Raw genomic sequence first — 22,468 nt, forward strand, 5'->3', positions numbered from 1 at the left:
GGACAGTCAGTTACAGCACTTGGTAATGTGATCGGTTTAGCAGTGCTACTACTGAAACACAGAGATTAAATTGTGATTATTTTTGGATGCCTCAGATACAGATATGAGTTGCTGACAAGGATCAAGTGAATACATGGAAGAAACCCATTATCTCGTGTGTCAATCGCCTTTGGGCCAAGTTAATAGTAACTCTTCACTGGTTTATGTGTCTGTAAAGATAATGCTGGGGTAAAGGAATGTTGGGAAATGGAGCATCTTGTGTTTGTAGTGAGATCTCTCCAACTTTTTTGTCTGGTGCAATATAGTTTATTTTTCTTGTTTTAATAAAGATTTATTTTTACTGTTAAAGTTCATCAGCAGATTTCTGTGAATTTGTTCAGTAAATTCCGGGAAATTGTCACCTTGATGGATTCATAAATTGTAAATTTGTGTTCCACCACAATCTCTAAACAAAGTAGGATCTATCAAGCTAGGTTTTATCCTGGGATCTGACTTGTCCAACATTAATATCAACTGGGATTATAACAGAGTATAAACAGACTGCCACAAAAGGTTTTCTTGATTACACTCAAGGAATTCTTGCCCTCTCTGCCTTTTACACAATTACTGCCCCAATCTATATTTAGGTATATAAAATCAACAGTTTTGACTGATCAATAATTCTTGCACTTCGCCTCAATTTCCTTGAAAATTTGTGTCTCTACATCTTTCCAGCTAGACTTCACCAATCAATATATAGGTGTGATATAATGGAAAAATAAACAGAGTCCCATTTTTGCCACGTGTAGCGGGGTGTGTTTGGCACCCGCAGCGCCGAGAATGACCCTGCTATCAATGGGGATCTAAGGCAGTACAGTAGCATAGTGGTTAGCACAGTTGCTTCACAGCTCCAGGGTCCCAAGTTCGATTCTCAGCTTGGGTCATTGTCTGTGTGGAGTCTGCACGTTCTCCCCGTGTGTGCGTGAGTTTGCTCCAGTTTCTCCTGTTTCCTCCCACAGTCCAAAGATGTGCAGGTTAGGTGGATTAGCCATGCTAAATTGCCATTAGTGTCCAAAAAGGTGAGGTGGGGTTACGGGGTAAAGGGGATAGGGTGGAGGCGTATGGCCTAAGTAGGGTGCTCTTTCCAAGGGCCGGTGCAGACTCGATGGGCTGAATGGCCTCCTTCTTCGCTGTAAATTCTATGATTCTATGACTCTCAGGCTGCACTTAGCGTCATTTCTTTCATTTAAAAATGCCACCCGACCTCTGAACCCTCCCACCGCGGCCTCTTGGCCCCCCAATGTCCCAATTTATCTACTAACTGGTCCTCAAGCCTCCCCCTCACCCCATCTCATGAGGTCAGGGCATCCCCGGGCCTGATCACTGGCAGGGCCAACCTGGCACCTAGGCACCTGGGCACTGCCAACCTGACACCCTGGCAGTGTCCCTGCCAGTGCCATATGGGCACCTTTGCAATGCGGAGTGAAACACATTGACCCCGTTTTTGTTATGACGTAGAATCGCGATTTGGGGTCACACTGGTGCCAGTTGTGCATCGGAAGGTATTCTCCACCCAATCGTATTTCCCGATTTCGGTGTCAGCTGACAAAGAATCCCGCTCCGTGTCTCTCTAGCACTGCAATGTTCTCCGGAATCAAAACTACTACCCCTCCTCATTTCTCTCCTTTCTTATCTCCCTTTGTCCTTCCCCCCAACACCTTATATCCAGGAATATTTAACACCCAGTCCTGCCCATCCTTCTGCAAGTCTGTTACTGCCAAAACGTAATAATAATAATCGCTTAATGTCACAAGTAGGCTTCAATGAAGTTACTGTGTAAAGCCCCTAGACGCCACATTCCGGCGCCTGTTCGGGGAGACCGGTACGGGAATTGAACCCGCGCTGCTGGCTGTGTTCTGCATTACAAGCCAGCTGTTTAGCCGACTGTGCTAAACCAGCCCCATTTCCATGTGGCTATCTGCACCTGAAACCCACAAATCTTATAAAGATTTATAAATTAAGCCAAAAGTAATCAAACTTTAATCTTACTGTTTCAGTAGCAACACGACTAAATTGATCACATTACTGAGTCTTATAACTGACTATTGAGTTAACTCCTGTCCCACTAGCCTTGTAATTTTTCTTCTTTTTTTTTCTGTAAGACTTTTCCACTTTGCTTTTGAATTTCTGCATTCTCAACCCCCTCAACCCATCACTTGAACCTCTGGGGTTGCAAAACCTCGGACCTCTCACATATTTCTTTCTCTGCTGCCTTTCCCCTGTTAGCAGCTGTTATAAGGGCATCAACAAACATGATGAAGATGGTGGGCATTGACACTGACAACTGGGATACCTGTTGCTGGTGGTCATGGTCTCTGAAGGCTGACTGCTTGGAAGGGCATTTGGAAGGGGTGAGCAGAAACAAACTGCTCAGCTGGCTGAGAAGAGGGACATTGGTGGTGGTGGGGGGGGGGGGGGGGGGAGGGGGAGGCCAGCGAATCGAGCACCTTCTCAATCCAGTGTCCTCCTCTGCAGCAAGCACGCCAGTGATTGCCTTCCCAGGGTGGGGTCCCTGAGCCCCACCACAAGATACTTGACACAGATTCAAACACTGCAGTGCAAGCCATCGTCTTTCGAGACATAGGGCTGCCACCAATTTCCACTATTAAATGGTCTGCAGTATATCCCTTTTAGTGGCAACAATCCCATCTCTGATATCAATCTCAAAGGCACACTGTGACCAGTTCCCCATTGTATCCACAGAATCCACTGCAGACACAGAAGGTTAGGGAGTGTCAACAGAAACAACTAAATTCAATTGGAAACAGAAACAAAAGGAAGTAATTCAGACCAAATAATAACCAATTCAATTAGACCTAGTTCCTGAGATGATCTCTGGAGCCTGGAACATAGATACCTTCTCCTATGTGCCGAGTAAAATCTTTGTATATGGCTAAGTCTGGCCGGTCAGCAAAATCCTCTGATTTCTTCACCAGTGCTTCTTTTATGGTTTCATAACCATTCAGTATCACGTTGTTTGACCATCCAAACTGTACACTGACTACATTGCCGTATTTCTTCCACAGCTTAAAAATAAAGAATAAAAAGCAGAATTAAGTGGGGGGATAACATGAGCCTATTACTGTATGTTTGGCAATCATCACTTATAGGTCGGTTACTACATTGATCAGAGATACTGCAGCTTGGAATGATTCCAAAGAGGCACTGCACATCCTGTAACCCAGTATTGGGATTGTTCTGTCTTCCTTTCCCAGTTGCATGTGTCCAACCCATATGTCTGTGTAAATAACGGGCAGGGGTGGAATTGGGTGGGTTCGCTGGGCTAGGTTTGCATTTATTGCCTAAGCCTAATTGGCCTTGTTTATAGGGTGATGGAACCATCAATTCATCAGACACGTGTTTCCGAAGTGAATTTAGGCTTTAATCGACTTACTTCAGAGCCAGCCTGTTACCTGTTGATGAACTCGAAGTGACCCCGGTTGACTCTGGACACGGATACTTATAGAGCTGCACTAGGGGGAGGAGTCGTGGGCGGAACCAAAGGTGGAACCAGTACAAGTTCCTCAGTGCTCCCAGCGCTACTCCCCCTAGTGGTAGGATGACGCTACTGCGCTTACAATCACAGTGTTAATTATTATATACATTCATATATTACATTCACCACATTCACCCCCTGCAAAAAAATCAAGTCCGGCGGGGGTGGTGGTCTAGTCTATAACGTCAGTCTGTCCGGCGGTCGGATTGTCCGCTGAGACCTGCGGAGCACCGGGGTTGCAGCCTCTTAGAATTAGAATTAGAAAAGTACAGCACAGAACAGGCCCTTCGGCCCTCAATGTTGTGCCGAGCAATGATCACCCTACTCAAGCCCACGTATCCACCCTATACCAGTAACCCAACAACCCCCATTAACATTATTTTTTTTTTTTTAGGACACTAAGGACAATTTAGCATGGCCAATCCACCTAACCCGCACATCTTTGGACTGTGGGAGGAAACCGGAGCACCCGGAGGAAACCCACGCACACACGGGGAGGACGTGCAGACTCCGCACAGACAGTGACCCAGCCGGGAATCGAACCTGGGACCCTGGAGCTGTGAAGCATTGATGCTAACCACCATGCTACCGTGCTGCGGTGGCTGGATGGGTGTAGTGTGTTGGGGTACGATGGCGGACTCCAGGGAGGGTTGTCTTAGAGCTTCATACTCTCCTGGTTCGACCGGGGACTGGGGGCGCTGGGGGCTGGCCGGCGCGGGTGCGCGGGACTGGTGGAGCGAGCTCGTGGGCTCGGGAGCGCGAGGGGGTGGCATCATGGGGTGTAGGGTGAGAGGTCCTTCTGTGGGGGTAGAGGGGGTGCTGGATCTGGCGGGTGCCAGATCCCGGAGGGATACAGTGTCCTGATGGCCGTCAGAGAACTCTACGAATGCGTACTAGGGGTTGCAGTGGAGCAGGCGCACCTTCTCAACAAGGGGGTCGATTTTGTGCCCCCTGACATGTTTCCTCAGGTGTACGAGGCCCGGCGTCCTCAGCAATGCCGGAAGTGAGACCCCCGTGGTAGTGCCCCTGGAAAAAATGAAGAGCCTCTCGTGAGGGGTCTGGTTGGTCGCCGTACACAAGAGGGAACTAATGGCGTGGCGCGCGTCTGGGAGGACTTCCTGCCACTGGGAGACTTGGAGCTTTCTAGACCCGGCGGGTCAGTAGGACGGTCTTTCAGACCGTCGCGTTCTCCCTTTCCACCTGCCCGTTCCCCCTGGGGTTGTAGCTGGTAGTCCTGCTCGAGGCAATGCCCTTTTCGAGCAGGTACTGACGCAGTTCGTCGCTCATGAAGGACGAACCCCGGTTGCTGAGCACATAGCTGGGGAAACCAAACAGAGTGAAGATGCTATGCAGGGCCCTAATGACTGTGTGGGAGGTCATGTCGGGGCACGGGATAGCGAATGGAAAGCGGGAGAACTCGTCTACGACGTTTAAGAAGTAGATGTTCTTGTTAGTTGAGGGGAGTGACCCTTTGAAATCGATCGTGAGGCGTTCAAAGGGCCTAGAAGCCTTGACCAGGTGGGCCCTGTCTGGTCTATAGAAGTGCGGTTTGCACTCCGCACAGATCGGGCAGTCCCTGGTGACCGTCTTTACCTCCTCGTTGGAGAAAGGCAAGTTTCGGGCCCTGATGTAGTGGGCGAGCCGGGTGACCCCCGGGTGGCAGAGGTCATTGTGGATACTTTTTAATCGGTCGATCTGCGCGCTGGCGCATGTCCCGCGGGATAGGGCACCCGGAGGCTCGTTGAGCTTCCCGGGCCGATATTTGATACCATAATTGTAGGTAGAGAGTTCGATCCTCCACCTCAGAATTTTATCGTTTTTTATTTTGCCCCTTTGCGAGTTGTCAAACATGAAGGCAACCGATCTTTGGTCGGTGATGAGGGTGAACCTCCTACCTGCGAGGTAGTGCCTCCAGTGATGGATAGACTCCACAATGGCGTGTGCTTCTTTCTCGACTGAGGAGTGTCGGAGTTCTGAAGCGGAGAGGGTACGGGAGAAAAATGCAACGGGTCTCCCTGCCTGGTTTAACGTGGCTGCAAGAGCTACCTCTAAGGCGTCGCTCTCTACCTGGAATGGGGTGGATTCATCCACCGCCCGCATGGCCGCTTTGACGATGTCCTCCTTGATGCCGTCGAAGGCCTGGCGTGCCTCGGCTGACAGGGGAAATCGTGTGGTCCTAAAGAGTGGGTGAGCTTTGTCCGCATATTGAGGGACCCGCTGGGCTTAGTAAGAGAAAAATCCCAAGCACCGTTTGAGGGCTTTGGGACAATGAGGGGGAGGGAGTTCTAAGAGGGGGCGCATACGGTCAGGGTCGGGGCCCAGTACTCCGTTTTCCACAACATAGCCAAGGTTGGCTAGTCTGGATGTGCAGAAAACGCATTTCTCCTTGTTGTACGTTAGGTTGAGTTTCTGTGCCGTCTGGAGAAAACGGTGGAGGTTGGCGTCGTGGTCCTGCTGGTCATAGCCGCAGATGGTGACATTGACCAAGTATGGAAACGTGGCCCGCAGCCCGTACTGGTCCACCATTCGGTCCATTGCTCGTTGGAACACCGAGACCCCATTAGTGACGCCGAAGGTGACGCGGAGGAAATGGAAGAGACGGCCATCGGCCTCGAATGCTGTGTAGTGGCGGTCCTCCGGACGGATTGGGAGCTGGTGGTATGCAGACTTCAGATCCATCGTGGAGAAGAGCCGATACTGGGCAATCTGATTTACCATGTCTGCAATCCTGGGGAGGGGATACGCGTCGAGGAGCGTAAATCTATTTATAGTCTGACTGAAGTCGACCACCATACGGAATTTTTCCCCGGTCTTAACGAACACCACCTGAGCTCTCCAGGGACTATTGCTGGCCTCTATAACCCCCTCACTGAGTTGCCTTCGGAACTCTGCTCTGATAAATAACCTATCCTGCAGGCTATACCGCCTGCTACGAGTGGCTACGGGTTTACAGTCCTTAGTGAGATTGGCAAAGAGAGGAGGGGGAGGGATTCGCAGCGTAGCGAGGCTGGAGATCGTGAGTGGGGGCAGGGGCCCACTGAAGCTGAGGGTGAGGCTCTTGAGGTTACACTGGACGTCTAGGCCTAATAAGAGTGGCGAGCAGAGTTCGGGCAAAACGTAGTGTTTAAACTTTGAGTAATTAGTGCCTCAGATTGTGAGTGTTGTGTTGTTCCTCGTGTCTTAATAAAGCTCGTAGTCTCAAATGTGGAGAAGATGCTTTATTGTGAATTCGTTCTCTCTTCAGAACTTAACCTACGGCTACCTCAAATGCTACTAGCTGGTGTGTCTGTGTCCTGCTACCAATTCTGCCTTCCGTGAAGTGTGTCCTCACTTCCTGTCCCGGTCTATTTATATGGCTCTCCCGTGCTCCCTCTAGTGTTTGCTCAGTTGTATTGCATCTAGTTAACTTGTGATCACCACATCCCCCTTTTTCTCTTTACATATTTTCTGTACATCGTTAAAGAAAATTGTACAAAACAGTTACTTATGATATGCGTATGTATACAAGTGATGGTGCTATCGCATATTTTACAAAGCCAATGTATTTATGTGTCCAATCTTAATAAAAACATTTATGAGTCCAAACTTGATGAATTTGTTCAGAGCTTTTTTTCTTTTTTTTTTGTTGTTGATGACGTGGTGATATTGATATTGCAGCTCCGTTGTGAATGTTGTTGGTGTTCCTTGTTATTTTAAGTACCCAATGCATCATCCCGAGGTGTTTGCATGGTTACATCACTGATGTTGACTGGCATGGACTTTTTTCTGTGCTTGTGGTATTGATTTATTATCTCATCTGCCTTGGATGCTGGTGTGCTTGCTTGTTCTGGAGCAGATGTGAGTTTGTGCGATTCGTTGTCATCCCATGACATGTTTGTAGTCTTGTCATCGTTTTGCAGTGTGCTGTGGCATTGTCCTTCATGTGCCGAGTAGTACCATTGTGTACAAGTCGTTGTTTCATTGCTGTTGTTTCTGTCGTTCCTGTCTTTGTTGTTTTCGTTGCCGTACTTGTTGCTGTTTTTGTCGTTTCTGTCTTTGGTGTTGTCGCCGTCGTTGTTCCTGACTTTGTTGTTTTTGTTGCCGTTCTTGTTGTTTCTGCCTCTGTCGTTGTCGCTATCTTTGTGCCTGACTTTGTTGTTTGTCTTGTCGCGCTTCATGTTGCTTTTGTTCTTGCTATTGTTGTTCTCGTTTCTGCTGTGCTTCTTGCTATTGTTGTTGGTCTTGTCGCGCTTCATGTTGCTTTTGTTCTTGCTGTTGTTGTTCTCGTTTCTGCTGTGCTTCTTTTGACTTTTGTTTTTCTTGTTATACTCTATGAGTGTCCCGTGTGGATAATTTGAGTCATTGAGCATTTCGTCTCGAGAGTGGTGCGAATGATCTGATGTTGCATCGGTGCTGGTGACATCAATCATTTGTGGAGGATTTGATTCCTCATCTTTGCTTTCTTGGTGCTCCTCTTCTGGAGTCAAATTCTTCTCGATTTCATTTGACGCGGTGTCTCTGGATCCTTGGCGCTCCTCTTCTGGAGTCAAAAACTTCATGATTACAATTGACGTGGTGTCTCTGGACTCTTGGCGCTCCTCTTCTGGAGTCCAAATCTGCATGATTTCACTTGACGTGGTCTCTCTGGACTCTTGGTGCTCCGCTTCTGGAGTTAAAATCTTCATGATTTCTGTTGATGTTGTCTCTCTGGACTCCAGGTGCTCCTCTTCTGGAGTCCAAATCTGCATGTTTTCTTTCAGCGTTGTCTCTCTGGACTGTTGGGTGGCCCGACTCTGTGCTTCTGTACAGACAAGCTGAGAACTGTCAGTCTCACTGTGATCCTGTACGTCGAGTGTGATCACCTTGTCACTGTTTTCGCTCTGTGCTTCTGTACAGACAAGCTGAGAACTGTCAGTCTCGCTGTGATCCTGTACGTCGAGTGTGATCACCTTGTCACTGTTTTCGCATGCAGTGGGTAGAGGTACATTGTCTTCTTCTTGTTCATGTGAGCTTGTTAGACTTCCATAGTCTGCTTGTGGTTGCTCAGATACGGCGGGTTGACCTTCATGGTCTTGTTCATGCATGGTGTTCGCCAGGGAGTGTTTGCTTGCATCCCTTTTGGAGTCTTTCATCACTCGCACTGTGGAGCCTGTCATCGCTCGCTCTGTGGAGTCTTTCTGTGCTCTCTGTGTGGCGTCGTCTTCGTCTTGGGTATTGCTGTCATCCAATGTATCGACGAGCTGCCATGGCATCATGGTGTTGGATTCATCTACCATGAGTAGATTCGTGTTGAGCTTTGCAACCGTGTCGCTGATGCTGTGATCAGCATATCCAAATAACTCAGCCATGTCTGAGTAGTATTCTTTGAAAACCAAATCATCTTGGTTGGATTCTTCTACCACGAGTTGATTCGTGTTGAACTTTGCGACCGTGTCGCTGATGCTGTGATAAGCATATCCGACTGACTCAGCCATGTCTGAGTAGTATTCTCCGAAAACCAAATCATCTTGGTTGGATTCATCTACCACGAGTTGGTTCGTGTTGTACTTTGCGACCGTGTCGCTGATGCTGTGATAAGCATATCCGACTGACTCAGCCATGTCTGAGTGGTAATCTTCGAAAAACAAATCATCTTTTGTTGTTTCGGAATTCATTTTGTTCTCTTCACTTTGGGTGGTGCAGACTGCTTTTTTCAGGGTGTTGTGCAAGTTGTTTTTAACTTTTGGTTTAGGTTCAGGCGTTTTTTTGTGTTATGAGGCAAGAAAATTTGCTTTTACCACTTTAAGTGTCTTGTTTTCAATTTTCGGGCATTTCCCTTTTAAGTAGGCGTGGTCGGGATGCTCAGACGTCATGACGTCACGCGTAGGAATGAATTGCGCACGCGCAAATCGGCCTTCCTCCTTCACTGTGCGGTTTTCCCGCGCATGCGCATAACGATCGGCACCGCGACCTTTTTTAAACTGCGCATGCGCGGCTTCCGGTTCCGGCGCACGCGCAGACGCAATTTGTAGTTTTTTGCTTGCCCGAGACTGCAAAATGTGCTCCGACGCCATTTTATCGCGGATTTCAGCGTTTTTTCTTTCTAAAAGTTGTAAGTTACCTTTTCTTTCCGATCTGGACTGGATTTCAGCGTTTTGGCTTTGTGAAAAATTCATGTTATTTCTTCTTTTTGATCTGTACTTTCCATTCGCGATTTCTTGTTCTTTTCGTGATTTTTTAAGTTTTGCATCACTCAGTCTCTGAGCAGTTTGGCCTCTGAGCATGCCTTGCTGTTCAAATTCCTTACAGTACTCTTCAAATTTGTTTAGTATTGTTTGTAAGCTGTTTCTGTCTTCACCTTTTGAGTATTTAAATCCATTATAAACTTTCCTAGCTTCATGTCCTTCGATGAGTATTGCTATTTTAATTTCGTCTGAGGCTGCTGCTGCATCATTTGCTATGATACCGAAATCGAACCATTGTTTAAACCTTTTCCAGACACTTCTTACATTTCCAGTCGTGTCCAGCTGAAGTGGGAATCCAAGGCACACCCTCCCATCAGCAATGTCTTCCCACGTCGAATGTCCAGTAGGAGATTTCCATGCCATTTTGTTCTTTCTGTGTCTGCAGCTGAGTTGTCCTGTAGTAAGCGTCTGAAGCTACTGCTGGTACCATGTGTTGTTCCTCGTGTCTTAATAAAGCTCGTAGTCTCAAATGTGGAGAAGATGCTTTATTGTGAATTCGTTCTCTCTTCAGAGCTTAACCTACGGCTACCTCAAATGCTACTAGCTGGTGTGTCTGTGTCCTGCTACCAGTTCTGCCTTCCGTGAAGTGTGTCCTCACTTCCTGTCCCGGTCTATTTATATGGCTCTCCCATGCTCCCTCTAGTGTTTGCTCAGTTGTATTGCATCTAGTTAACTTGTGATCACCACAAGTGTCACGGCGGTGCGCCCCTGGATCTGGACCGAGTGGGAGCCTGAAGCGAGCGCGATAGTTTGCTGCGCGGGGAAAATGGAGAGCGAACAGCGTCTTACCAGGTCTGGATGTATGAAGCTTTCAGTGCTCCCGGAGTCGAAGAGGCATGGCGTTTTGTACCCATTGATATGGACCTCTGCCATCGAGTTCCGTAGGTTCTTTAGTCTGAATTGGTCTAGAACAGGGGTGGGCAAACTTTTCCGTGCAAGGGCCGCATTCAGAAATTCACAATTCACAAAGGGCCGCATAGTATATTAAGTAAAATAATTACTTCACCCGGCTATGATTCTGGGCGCCTCATATAGAACATAGAACAGTACAGCACAGAACAGGCCCTTCGGCCCTCGATGTTGTGCCAAGCAATGATCACCCTACTCAAGTCAACGTATCCACCCTATACCAGTAAGTAACCCAACAGCCCCCCCACCCATTAACCTTTTTAAAAAAAAAAAAAAAATTTTTAAAAAAAAATTTTTTTTTTTTTTTTTTTTGTAATGACTTGGTGGGCCGCAGAAATACCTTTGGCGGGCCGCATGCGGCCCGCGGGCCGTAGTTTGCCCACCCCTGGTCTAGAATGACCGCGCTGAGTTGCGGGTAGTCGACGGCTCGATCAGCTGTGCTGGAGTGGACCCGTGATGACTGCCCTCTGAGTTCGTAGTCTTGTTCGAATTCCTCCGCTGAGTTGTCCGAGCGCGGAGATGTCGATCGGGCCCATGGATCGCGCGTGGCGGAGGGTGGCGTCCAAGATGGCGGCCCCCATGAGTCGCATGTGGCAGGCGGCGAGGAAGATGCGTCCAAGATGGCGGCACCCATGAGACACACGTGGCCAGCTGCATGGTGGAGGTTTTCCAAGATGGCGGCCCCCATGAGACGCACGTGGCTGGAGGGGGCGGCGTCGGGGCATAGGCCGCAGTGTTTTGGGCCCCGCGGGGCTGCGAGTCGCTGGGGAGTTGGAAGCTGGGCCCCTTTTTGCGAGGCACACTTTAGCATAGTGCCTTTTTCGCCCGCAGCTGCTGCAGGTCGCGTTGCGGGCCGGGCAGTGCTTCGCGGGTGCTGGGTCTGGCCGCAGAAATGGCAGGCTGGAGCAGCATAGTGGCTGCCTGGAGCAGCATAGTGGCTGGCTGGGGCAGCATAGTGGCTTGCTGGGGCAGCATAGTGGCTGGCTGGGGCAGCATGGTGGCTGGGCGGCCGCGTAGCACAGGCCTGGGGTAGTCGCTGGTCGGGGGCCCATGATGGGGTCGCGGGGTCCGCGGGGAACGAGTTAAGGCTTCAGAAAGAGACCTCCATAGTGGTCGCTGCTTCCACAGTCTTTTCTAAGTCCTGGGCCCCCTTTTCCAGCAGTCGTTGGCGCACATAGTTAGACCTGAGGCCCGCTACAAAAACATCGCGTACTGCCAATTCCCTGTGTTCAGCCACGGTAACTGCTTGGTAATTACAGTCATTTGATAAATTGTTAAGTTCTCTTAGGAATTCTGCGAGCGATTCCGTCGGCTGCTGACGACGAGTCGTAAACACATGGCGAGCGTAAACTTCATTAATGGGCCTTACACACATTTTTTCGAGAACCGCTAGCACGCAGTATATGAACTGGCCGAGTTTAGTTGTGTTGAGATTCTATGGCTCACCCTCGCGTGCAGTAGACTTAGCTCCTGATCCTCTGTCATTTCGGCTGTGCTCGCTTCGGCCAAGTATACCTTGAAGCACCGGATCCAGTAGGAGAAGATTTCTTTAGCCTCTGCATCCTGCGGGTTGAGTTCCAGGCATCCAGGCTTGAGGGCCGATTCCATAATCGATCTTTACTGTTCTTAAGTCGATTAAATTGATGGAACCATCAATTCATCAGACACGTGTTTCCGAAGTGAATCTCGGCTTTAATCGACTTACTTCAGAGCCAGCCTGTTACCTGTTGATGAACTCGAAGTGACCCAGGCTGACTCTGGACACGAATACTTATACAGCTGCACTAGGGGGAGGAGTCGTGGGCGGAACCAAAGGTGGAGCCCAGTACAAGTTCCTCAGTGCTCCCAGCGCTACTCCCCCTAGTGGCAGGATGGTGCTGCTGCGCTTACAATCACAGTGTGAATTATTATATACATTCTTATATTACATTCACCACACAGGGCAATTTAAGAGTCAACCACATTGGTGTGCGTCTGGAGTCACAAGTAGACCCGACCAGGTAAGGACGGCAGATTTCCTTCACCAAAGGACATCAGTGAACCAGACGAGTTTTACAACAATCGGCAATGGTCATCATCACACTTTTAATTTCAGAATTTTTATTGAATTCAAGTTTCACCATCAGCCATGGTGGGATTTGAACCCAGGTCCCCAGAGCATTATGCTGGGTTTCCAGATTACTAGTCTGGAGTTATTACTAGTACACCACCGACTGTGAATCTGATACTGAGTCTGATAAATGCCACATTAACCTCAGCTTTGTTCAAAATATGCATAAAAGTGTGAAGGTAGTGTGTCAGGTAGTTTGTTGGTAGGCAGCAGTCTCTATTAAAGGCATCTTTTTACCAGAATTTGCAACAACTTTAGGACCCTGGAGACACCTGAAACCGACGACCTGAAATTGACCCGGACCAGCCGACCACGTGTGAGCAGCTGCCGGAACTGCAGTCCCAGGCCTGGGGATTCCCCTACAGCGGCTGCCAGGGTCCAGGAAAATGCCCAAGAAGCCAGGGCCTTAACTCTTCAAGCTCCCAGAGAGATGGAAAACACCGCAGAAGCTGTGACCTTCACTCTGCTGCTTTCCAACGACCAATCCAGCATCCCAGTGGCTGGAGCCCTCTGCCCCCCCAGCTCCCAACCCCTCTGACCCGGAGAGCTGCTACCTCCTGGAGGCTCCAAGCACTCCCTCCACTCCACCCCCCCCCCCCCCCCCCCTCTACAGTCGCCCGACACTCAAAAAAATCAACTCCCACATCCTAACAATCACTAATACTGCTCTTTCAAATTTACTTGCAGGTCTAGAGATCCTCCGTCCTCTGAAGGAGGAATCTGGAAAGGATCCTGCGGGCTCCATGGACCCGGCCATCACCTCATCCGTAACCGCGATCCCAGAGACGTCATCCACTTACTGGCCTTTGACCCATCCACGCGGAGCGTGGTCTGGACATCCACCGACCTGTGAAGACAAACCGCAGCCCGGCAGCGAGCGGAACACTCGACCGTGCAGACCCATCAACAACGCAGGAACCGCAAGCAAGGCAACAAATCCTCCATCCACACACCGACCAGAGTGAAGAACCTCATTGGACACAACTATACCCTTAACACCCCATACTCTCACCGTCTCCTTAGCTCGAAAAGAAGCAGTCACTCCAGGAAGCGTGGAATACGTGCAGGCGTGCAGGTAAGACTGAAACAATGCGGCCCCAAAGCCCCTCTGTCTAGCTTACGCCTAGCAAATGTCCAATCTCTGGAAAACAAGCTGGAAGAATTTAAAGCCAGACTCACTTTTCAAAGAGAACTGAGGGACTGCTGTGTGCTCTGTTTCACGGAGACATGGCTCACTCCTGCTTCACCGGACTGTGCCCTACAACCAGAGGGCTTCTCAATCCACTGAATGGACCGTACAGCGACCTCAGATAAGGCTAGGGGAGGTGGAGTCTGCCTCTTAATCAACTGCTCCTGGTGCCTAGACGTAGCAACACTGGTGAGTTTCTGCTCCCCAGACCGAGAATACCTGACGCTAAAATGCCGCCCCTACTACCTTCCGCGGGAGTTCAGGTCCGTTATCCTGACGGCAGTTTACATCCCAACCCATGCGGACGGGAAAATCCCGTTGGACGAAATATACACCACCACAAATAGCCTTGAAACGAAACATCCTGAGGTCTTGTTCATCGTGGGGACTTCAATCAAGCCCAGCTCAAGAGCATACTACCAAGTCACCACCAACACGTCACCTGTTCCACCAGAGGTCCAAACATCCTGGACCACTATTACACAAATATCAAACATGCCGACCGCTCTATCGCCCGGCCACACTTTGGCAAATCTGACCACAAGGCTGTGCTCCTGCTGCCGGCTTATAAGCAAAAACTGAAGCAGGAGAATCCGCAAAGAAAGTTGTGCATTGTTGGTCTGAGGAATTGGATGATCTCCTACGAGACTGCCTAGAGTCAGTGGACTGGTCAGCATTTAAAAACTCTGTGACCAGCCTGAACGAGAGGCGTTCAACTCAGGCGATCCTGACCTTTACAAGAAAACCAGATATGATCTAAGGAAATCCATCAAAGATGCCAAAAGACAGCACCGGACCAAGCTGGAGTCCCCGGCTAGCCACACAAACACCTATTGACAGTGGCAGGGTGTGCAAGACATAACGGGCTACAAGATGAAGGCATGTAAAATCGTCGGCTCCAATACACCACTCCCTGATGAACTCAATGCATTCTATGCCCACTTTGAGCAAGAGGTCAGTGACAGCACGCCCTCCACCTTGGAAGCCTCAGATGAACTTGTATCTGAGATCACCATTGCAGATGTCAGAGCAGCCTTCTCGAAGGTCAACCCACGGAAAGCCACTGGCCCGGATAGGGTATCTGGACGCGTACTCGGGTCGTGCGCGGATCAGCTGGTGGGGGTATTCGCAGACATCTTCAACCTCTCTTTACAACAATCTGAGGTCCCTATCTGCTTCAAGAAGGCGACCATCATCTCTGTACCAAAGAAAAGCCAGGCAGCGTGCCTTAATCCTCCTCCGAGTCCCTTGGAGACCTTTTGACCCAACCCGACCTGACCTCCGTGACCTGGAAGAAGATCGGGCCCAAACCGGAAGTGAAGCCCCAACCTCAATTTGGAGCCGACACGGGCCTCGGAGCTCCAAACCCGGCCTAACAACCGATGCCAGCCCCCGGATCGCCCGGCCTAATCCCCGGAGCTCCCGACCTGACCCACGACGGCAAGACACGGCCCAACGCGACCCCGAGAGACCCGCCCAGCGACCCGACCCGGAGAGGCCCGCCCAGCAACCCAACCTACCTGGTGATGGAAGAAAGAAAAATCCACATGGAGGCCCCACCATGCCGACTTCAAGATCCGACCCCAGGAGCGCCCAGGAAGGGAACAGACCATGGGACCTAGCCCAATCTGCCCCAGGAAGCCCCTGCCCACGACCCAGGACCCCAAAAACAACGGAGACCGCGCGCGAGGACCCGAACACGCTGCAAGGTATTCCCGCGCCCGCAGAACGCCGGGACCCATCCGGATCACAAACTCACCCCCCCAGCAACCCCACTACCTCAACCAGCGCCCGGGACCCTGCCAGACGCAACCCCGGAAATGTAAACAGCGCCCTGGACTTCGCTAGCGCCCTGGACCCCGTCAGACGCAACCACCTACCTTCCACAAGGGCAGACGTCTCCCATCGGATCCCAGGATCATCCAGCAGCAGCTGCCGACCGAGAAAGTGAGGGAAACGCAGCGGTCTGCAGGTTAGACTGAAGCAACGCGGTTTCAAGACTCCTCTCCCCAGCATACCCCTGGTAAACGTCCAAGCGATTGAAAACAAGCTGGATGAACTTAACACCAGACTTACCTCTCAGAGGGAAGTAAGAGACTGCTGTGTGCTCTGTTTCACAGAGACATGGCTCACCCCCGCCTCACCGGACTGTGCCCTACAACCTGAAGGCTTCTCTATTCACCGGGCGGACCTCACGGCATCATCAGGCAAAGCGAAGGGTGGAGGGGTTTGCCTCCTCATCAACTCCTCCTGGTGCTTGGATGTGGTGACCCTGGCGACCTACTGCTCCCCAGACCTGGAATACTTGGCCATAAAGTGCCGCCCATACTATCTTCCACGTGAGTTCACTTCAGCCATTATCGCAGCGGTCTACATCCCACCCCAGGCAGAAGTGAGGAAGGCGCTGGATGAACTGTACACAGTTATAAACAACTATGAAACAGAACACCCAGAGGCCTTGTTCATTGTGGCCGGAGACTTCAACAAAGCCAACCTCAAGAGTGTACTGCCAAAATTCCACCAGCACATCTGCTGTCCCACCAGGTGCGACAACACTCTTGACCACTGCTACTCCAAAATCAAGGGCACCTACCATTCCATCCCCCGACCGCACTTTGGGAAATCAGACCATAAGACTGTGCTCCTTCTCCCGGCTTATCAGCAGAAACTCAAACGGGAGAATCCAGCTAAGAAGGTTGTGCAGTGCTGGTCCGAGGAGACAGAAGAACTCTTACGTGACTGCTTAGAGACAGTGGACTGGTCCATATTTAAGAACTCAGCGACTAACTTAAATGAGTATGTCACCACCGTCACAGACTTCATCAGCAAATGTGTGGACGACTGCGTGCCAAAGAAAGCAGTACATACGTTCCCCAACCGGAAACCATGGCTCAACCGCGAGATTGACTCCCTACTGAAGGACAGATCTGATACGTTCAAGGCAGACGACCCTGTCCTATACAAGAAATCCAGGTACGACCTCCGCAAAGCCATCCGAGATGCCAAGAGAGAATATCAAACTAAGCTAGTCACAGACAGACTCTCGGCGGTTGTGGCAAGGACTAAACAACATAACGGGCTACAAAGCGAAGCCGAGCAGTATCTCTGGCAGCAGCGCACCCCTCCCCGATGAACTTAACGCATTCTATGCTCGGTTTGAGCAGGTAACCAACAATCCGCTGTCGAGTGCCCCAGCAGCCCATAATTCACCCATACCCATCATCACAGTTTCCGAAGTCAGATCGGCCTTCCTGAAAGTGAACCCACGGAAGGCGATGGGCCCGGACGGGATCCCTGGTCGTGCACTCAGAGCCTGCGCATACCAGCTGGCAGAGGTATTCACAGACATCTTTAACCTATCCCTACTCCACTCCGAGGTCCCCACCTGCTTCAAGAAGACCACCATCATAACGGTACCAAAGAAGAATCAGGCAACATGCCTCAATGACTACCGCCCGGTGGCCCTGACGTCAGTTGTAATGAAGTGCTTCGAGAGGCTGATCATGAAGCGCATCACCTCCATACTCCCGGAACGCCTTGACCCACTTCAATTCGCATACCGTCGCAACCGGTCCACATCAGACGCCATTTCCCTGGCCCTACACTCATCCCTAGAGCATCTCGAAAACAAGGACTCCTACATCAGACTTCTATTTATTGACTACAGCTCCGCCTTCAACACCATAATCCCAGCCAAGCTCATATCAAAGCTCCAAAACCTAGGACTTGGCTCTCCACTCTGCAACTGGATCCTTGACTTTCTGACCAACAGACCACAGTCAGCAAGAATGAACACCATCACCTCCTCCACAATAGTCCTCAATACCGGTGCCCCGCAAGACTGCATACTTAGCCCCCTACTCTACTCTCTGTACACACACGACTGCGTGGCAAAACTTGGTTCCAACTCCATCTACAAGTTTGCTGACGATACGACCATAGTGGGCCGGAACTCGAATAACGACGAGTCCGAATACAGGAGGGAGATAGAGAACCTAGTGGAGTGGTGTAACGACAACAACCTCTCCCTCAATGCCAGCAAAACTAAAGAGCTGGTCATCGACTTCAGGAAGCAAAGTACTGTACACACCCCTGTCAGCACCAACGGAGCCGAGGTGGAGATGGTGAGCAGTTTCAAATTCCTAGGGGTGCACATCACCAAAAATCTATCCTGGTCCACTCACGTCGACGCTATCACCAAGAAAGCACAACAGCGCCTATACTTCCTCAGGAAACTAAGGAAATTCGGCATGTCCACATTAACCCTTACCAACTTTTACAGATGCACTACAGAGAGCATCCTATCGGGCTGCATCACAGCCTGGTATGGCAACTGCTCGGCCCAGGACCGCAAGGAACTTCAGAGAGTCGTGAATACCGCCCAGTCCATCACACAAACCTGCCTCCCATCCATTGATTCCATCTACACCTCCCGCTGCCGGGGGATAGCGGGCAGCATAATCAAGGATCCCTCCCACCCGGCTTACTCACTTTTCCAACTTCTTCCATCGGGCAGGAGATTCAGAAGTCTGAGAACACGCACGAACAGACTCAAAAACAGCCTCTTCCCCACTGTCACCAGACTCCTAAATTACTCTCTTATTGACTGACCTCATTAACACTACACCCTGTATGTTTCAACCGATGCCAATGCTTATGTAGTTACATTGTATATCTTGTGTTGCCCTATTATGTATTCTCATGTATTTTCTTGAATTCTGTTTAATTTCCTTTTCTTCCATGTACTGAATGATCTGTTGAGCTGCTTGCAGAAAAATACTTTTCACTGTACCTCGGTACACGTGACAATAAACAAATCCAATCCAATCCAATCCAATGACTATCCTCCAGTGGCTCTGACATCCATCACTATGAAGTGCTTCGAAAGGTTAGTTATTGCACGAATCAACTCCAGCTTCCCGAATTGCTTTGATCCACTATTGTTCGCCTACCGCTGCAACAGGTCCACAGCAGATGCCATATTCCTGGCCCTACACTCAACAGTGGAACACCTGGATAACAAATGTCCAACCTATGTTGGGCCTCACGGTAGCATGGTGGTTAGCATCAATGCTTCACAGCTCCAGGGTCCCAGGTTCGATTCCCGGCTGGGTCACTGTCTGTGTGGAGTCTGCACGTCCTCCCCGTGTGTGCGTGGGTTTCCTCCGGGTGCTCCGGTTTCCTCCCACAGTCCAAAGATGTGCGGGTTAGGTGGATTGGCTATGCTAAATTGCCCGTAGTGTAAGGTTAATGGGGGGGATTGTTGGGTTACGGGTATACGGGTTACGTGGGTTTAAGTAGGGTGATCATTGCTCGGCACAACATCGAGGGCCGAAGGGCCTGTTCTGTGCTGTACTGTTCTATGTTCTATGTTCTATGTCCAACTCCTATTTATTGACTACAGCTCAGCCTTCAACACTATTATTCCTACGAAACTCATCTCCAAACTCCGTGGCCTGGAACTCAGCCCCTCCCTCTGCGACTGAATCCTGAACTTCCTAACCCCCAGACCACAATCAGTAAAGATAGGCAACAACACCTCCTCCACAATCATCCTCAACACAGGTGCCCCATAAGGCTGTGTCCTCAGCCCCCTACTATACTCCTTTTACACCAATGACTGTGTGGCCAAATTCCCCACCAACTTGATTTTCAAATTTGCTGATGACATCACCGTAGTGGGTCGGATTTCAAACAATGAAGAGACAGAGTACAGGAATGAGAGAGAGAATCTGATGAACTGGCGCGATGACAATAATCTCTCCCTCAATGTCAACAAAACAAAGGAGATTGTTATCGACTTCAGGAAGCGTAGTGTCTATATCAATGGGAACGAAGTAGAAAGAGTTGAGAGCTTCATGTTTTTAGGTTACCAGATCACCAACAACCTGTCCTGGTCCCACCATGCCGACACTACAGTTAAGAAAGCCCACCAACGACTCTGCTTTCTCAGAAGACTAAGGAAATTTGGCGTGTCAGCTACAATTCTCACCAACTTTTACAGATGCACCATTGAAAGCATTCTTTCTGGTTATATCACAGCTTTGAATGGTTCCTGCTCTGCCCAAGAATGTAGGAAACTACAAAAGGTCGTGAATGTAGCCCAGTGTATCACGCAAACCAGCCTCCCATCCATTGACTCTGTCTATAATTCCCACTGCCTCGGAAAGGCAACCAGCATAATTAAGGACCCCGTGCACCCCGGAAATACTCTCTTCCACCTTCATCCGTCAGGAAAAAGATACAAAAGTTTGAGGTCACGTACCAACTGACTCAAGAACAGCTTCTTTGCTGCTGCCATCAGACTTTTGAATGGACCTAGCTCGTATAAAGTTGATCTTTTCTCTACACCCTAGTTATGACTGTAACAATATATTCTGCAGTCTCTCCTTCCTTCCCTATGTACGGTATGCGTTGTCTGTATTGGCATGCAAGAAACAATACTTATCACTGTATACGAATACATGTGACAATAATAAATCAAATCAAATCAAATCAAACATAAGGCTAGAACTCATTGCGGGGAGTAACAGGCCCACTGTGAGTGTAGATCCTGGTGCTTTGTCAAGGGAAAGATTCTGAGTAGCACACTTCACAAAAACTGCACAAGAGCTTCAAGCAGATCAGCGCCACCTTAAAAATAACACCACAGATTCCAAAACTGCCCTGAATATTGGTTTGTGTCCCATGCTTAAACCAAAATGGGAGAGGGCACTGGTGTATCACTTTAAACTGAAGGTATGCTCAGTATTCTGTCATTTGTAGAGCAAAAGATTGTGGGAATTTGCCCTCATTCCTTCAGGAGAAATGTTGGGCTCTTCTGTTGGCCTTGATTGGTTATAAAAACAGAAAATGCTGTCGTTATAGTTCAGTAAGAAGTCTTACAACACCAGGTTAAAGTCCAACAGGTTTGTTTCAAACACGAGCTTTCGGAGCACGGCTCCTTCTTCAGGTGAATGGAAAGGCTTGTTCCAGAAATGTTTATATAGACACAGTCAGAGATGCCCCGGAATGCGAGCACCTGCAGGCAATCAAATCATCAAAGATGCAGAGAGAGAGGTAACTCCAGGTTAAAGAGGTGTGAATTGTCCCAAGCCAGTTCAGTCGGTAGGCCTCTGCAAGTCCAGGCTTGTTGGTGGGGGCCGAATGTAATGCGACATGAATCCCAGATCCCGGTTGAGTCCGCATTCATGCGTGCGGAACTTAGCTATAAGTTTTTGCTCAGCAATTTTGCGTTGTCGCGTCTCCTGAAGGCCTCCTTGTAGAATGCTGACCCGGAGATCAGAGGCTGAATGTCCTTGACTGCTGAAGTGTTCCCCAACTGGAAGGGAACTGTCCTGCCTGTTGATAGTCGCACGATGCCCGTTTATTCGTTGTCGCAGTGTCTGCATGGTCTCGCCAATGTACCACGCTTCGGGACATCCTTTCCTGCAGCGTATGAGGTAGACTACATTGGTCGAGTCGCACGAGTATGCGCCGTGTACCTGGTGGGTGGTGTTTCCACGTGTAATGGTGGTGTCCATGTCGATGATCTGGCATGTCTTGCAGAGATTACCCTGGCAGGGTTTTGTGGTGTTGTGGTTGCTGTTCTGAAGGCTGGGTAATTTGCTGCAAACAATGGTTTGTTTGAGGTTGCGCGGTTGTTTGAAGGCCAGTAGTGGGGGTGTGGGGATGACCTTGGCAAGATGTCCATCCTCGCTGATGATGTGTTGGAGGCTGCGAAGAAGATGTCGTAGTTTCTCCGCCCCAGGAAAGTACTGGACGACGAAGGGTACTCTGTCAGTGGTGTCCCGTGTTTGTCTTCTGAGGAGGTCGATGCGGTTTTTTGCTGTGGCGCGGTGGAACTGTCGATCAATGAGTCGAGCGCCATATCCCGTTCGTACGAGGGCATCTTTCAGCATCTGTAGGTGTCTGTTGCGTTCCTCCTTGTCTGAGCAGATCCTGTGTATACGGAGGGCTTGTCCATAGGGGATGGCTTCTTTAATGTGTTTCGGGTGAAAGCTGGAGAAGTGGAGCATCGTGAGATTATCTGTGGGCTTGCGGTAAAGCGAGGTGCTGAGGTGACCGTCCTTGATGGAGACGAGTGTGTCCAAGAATTGAACTGAATTTGGAGAATAGTCCATGGTGAGTTCATCATGGAGAATCCATCAAACTCACCATGGACTATTCTCCAAATTCAGTTCCATTCTTGGACACACTCGTCTCCATCAAGGACGGTCACCTCAGCACCTCGCTTTACCGCAAGCCCACAGATAATCTCATGATGCTCCACTTCTCCAGCTTTCACCCGAAACACATTAAAGAAGCCATCCCCTATGGACAAGCCCTCCGTATACACAGGATCTGCTCAGACAAGGAGGAACGCAACAGACACCTACAGATGCTGAAAGATGCCCTCGTACGAACGGGATATGGCGCTCGACTCATTGATCGACAGTTCCACCGCGCCACAGCAAAAAACCGCACCGACCTCCTCAGAAGACAAACACGGGACACCACTGACAGAGTACCCTTCGTCGTCC

At 49.8% G+C, this 22,468-nt stretch overlaps 1 protein-coding gene across 1 annotated transcript in view; it reads right to left on the reverse strand.

Annotated features, from left to right (window-relative positions):
• Window positions 1-22,468, reverse strand: part of LOC119974654 (cytochrome P450 2J6-like) — an 85,378-nt gene that overhangs the window by 52,332 nt on the left and 10,578 nt on the right. The window contains exon 2 of the mRNA XM_038813724.1: window positions 2,897-3,065. Within this exon, the coding sequence (XP_038669652.1) occupies window positions 2,897-3,065 (169 nt within the window). The remainder of the gene's footprint in view (window positions 1-2,896; window positions 3,066-22,468) is intronic.

The sequence above is a fragment of the Scyliorhinus canicula genome, chromosome 12 (genome assembly GCF_902713615.1).
Source record: "Scyliorhinus canicula chromosome 12, sScyCan1.1, whole genome shotgun sequence".
In the NCBI taxonomy this organism is placed as follows: domain Eukaryota; kingdom Metazoa; phylum Chordata; class Chondrichthyes; order Carcharhiniformes; family Scyliorhinidae; genus Scyliorhinus; species Scyliorhinus canicula.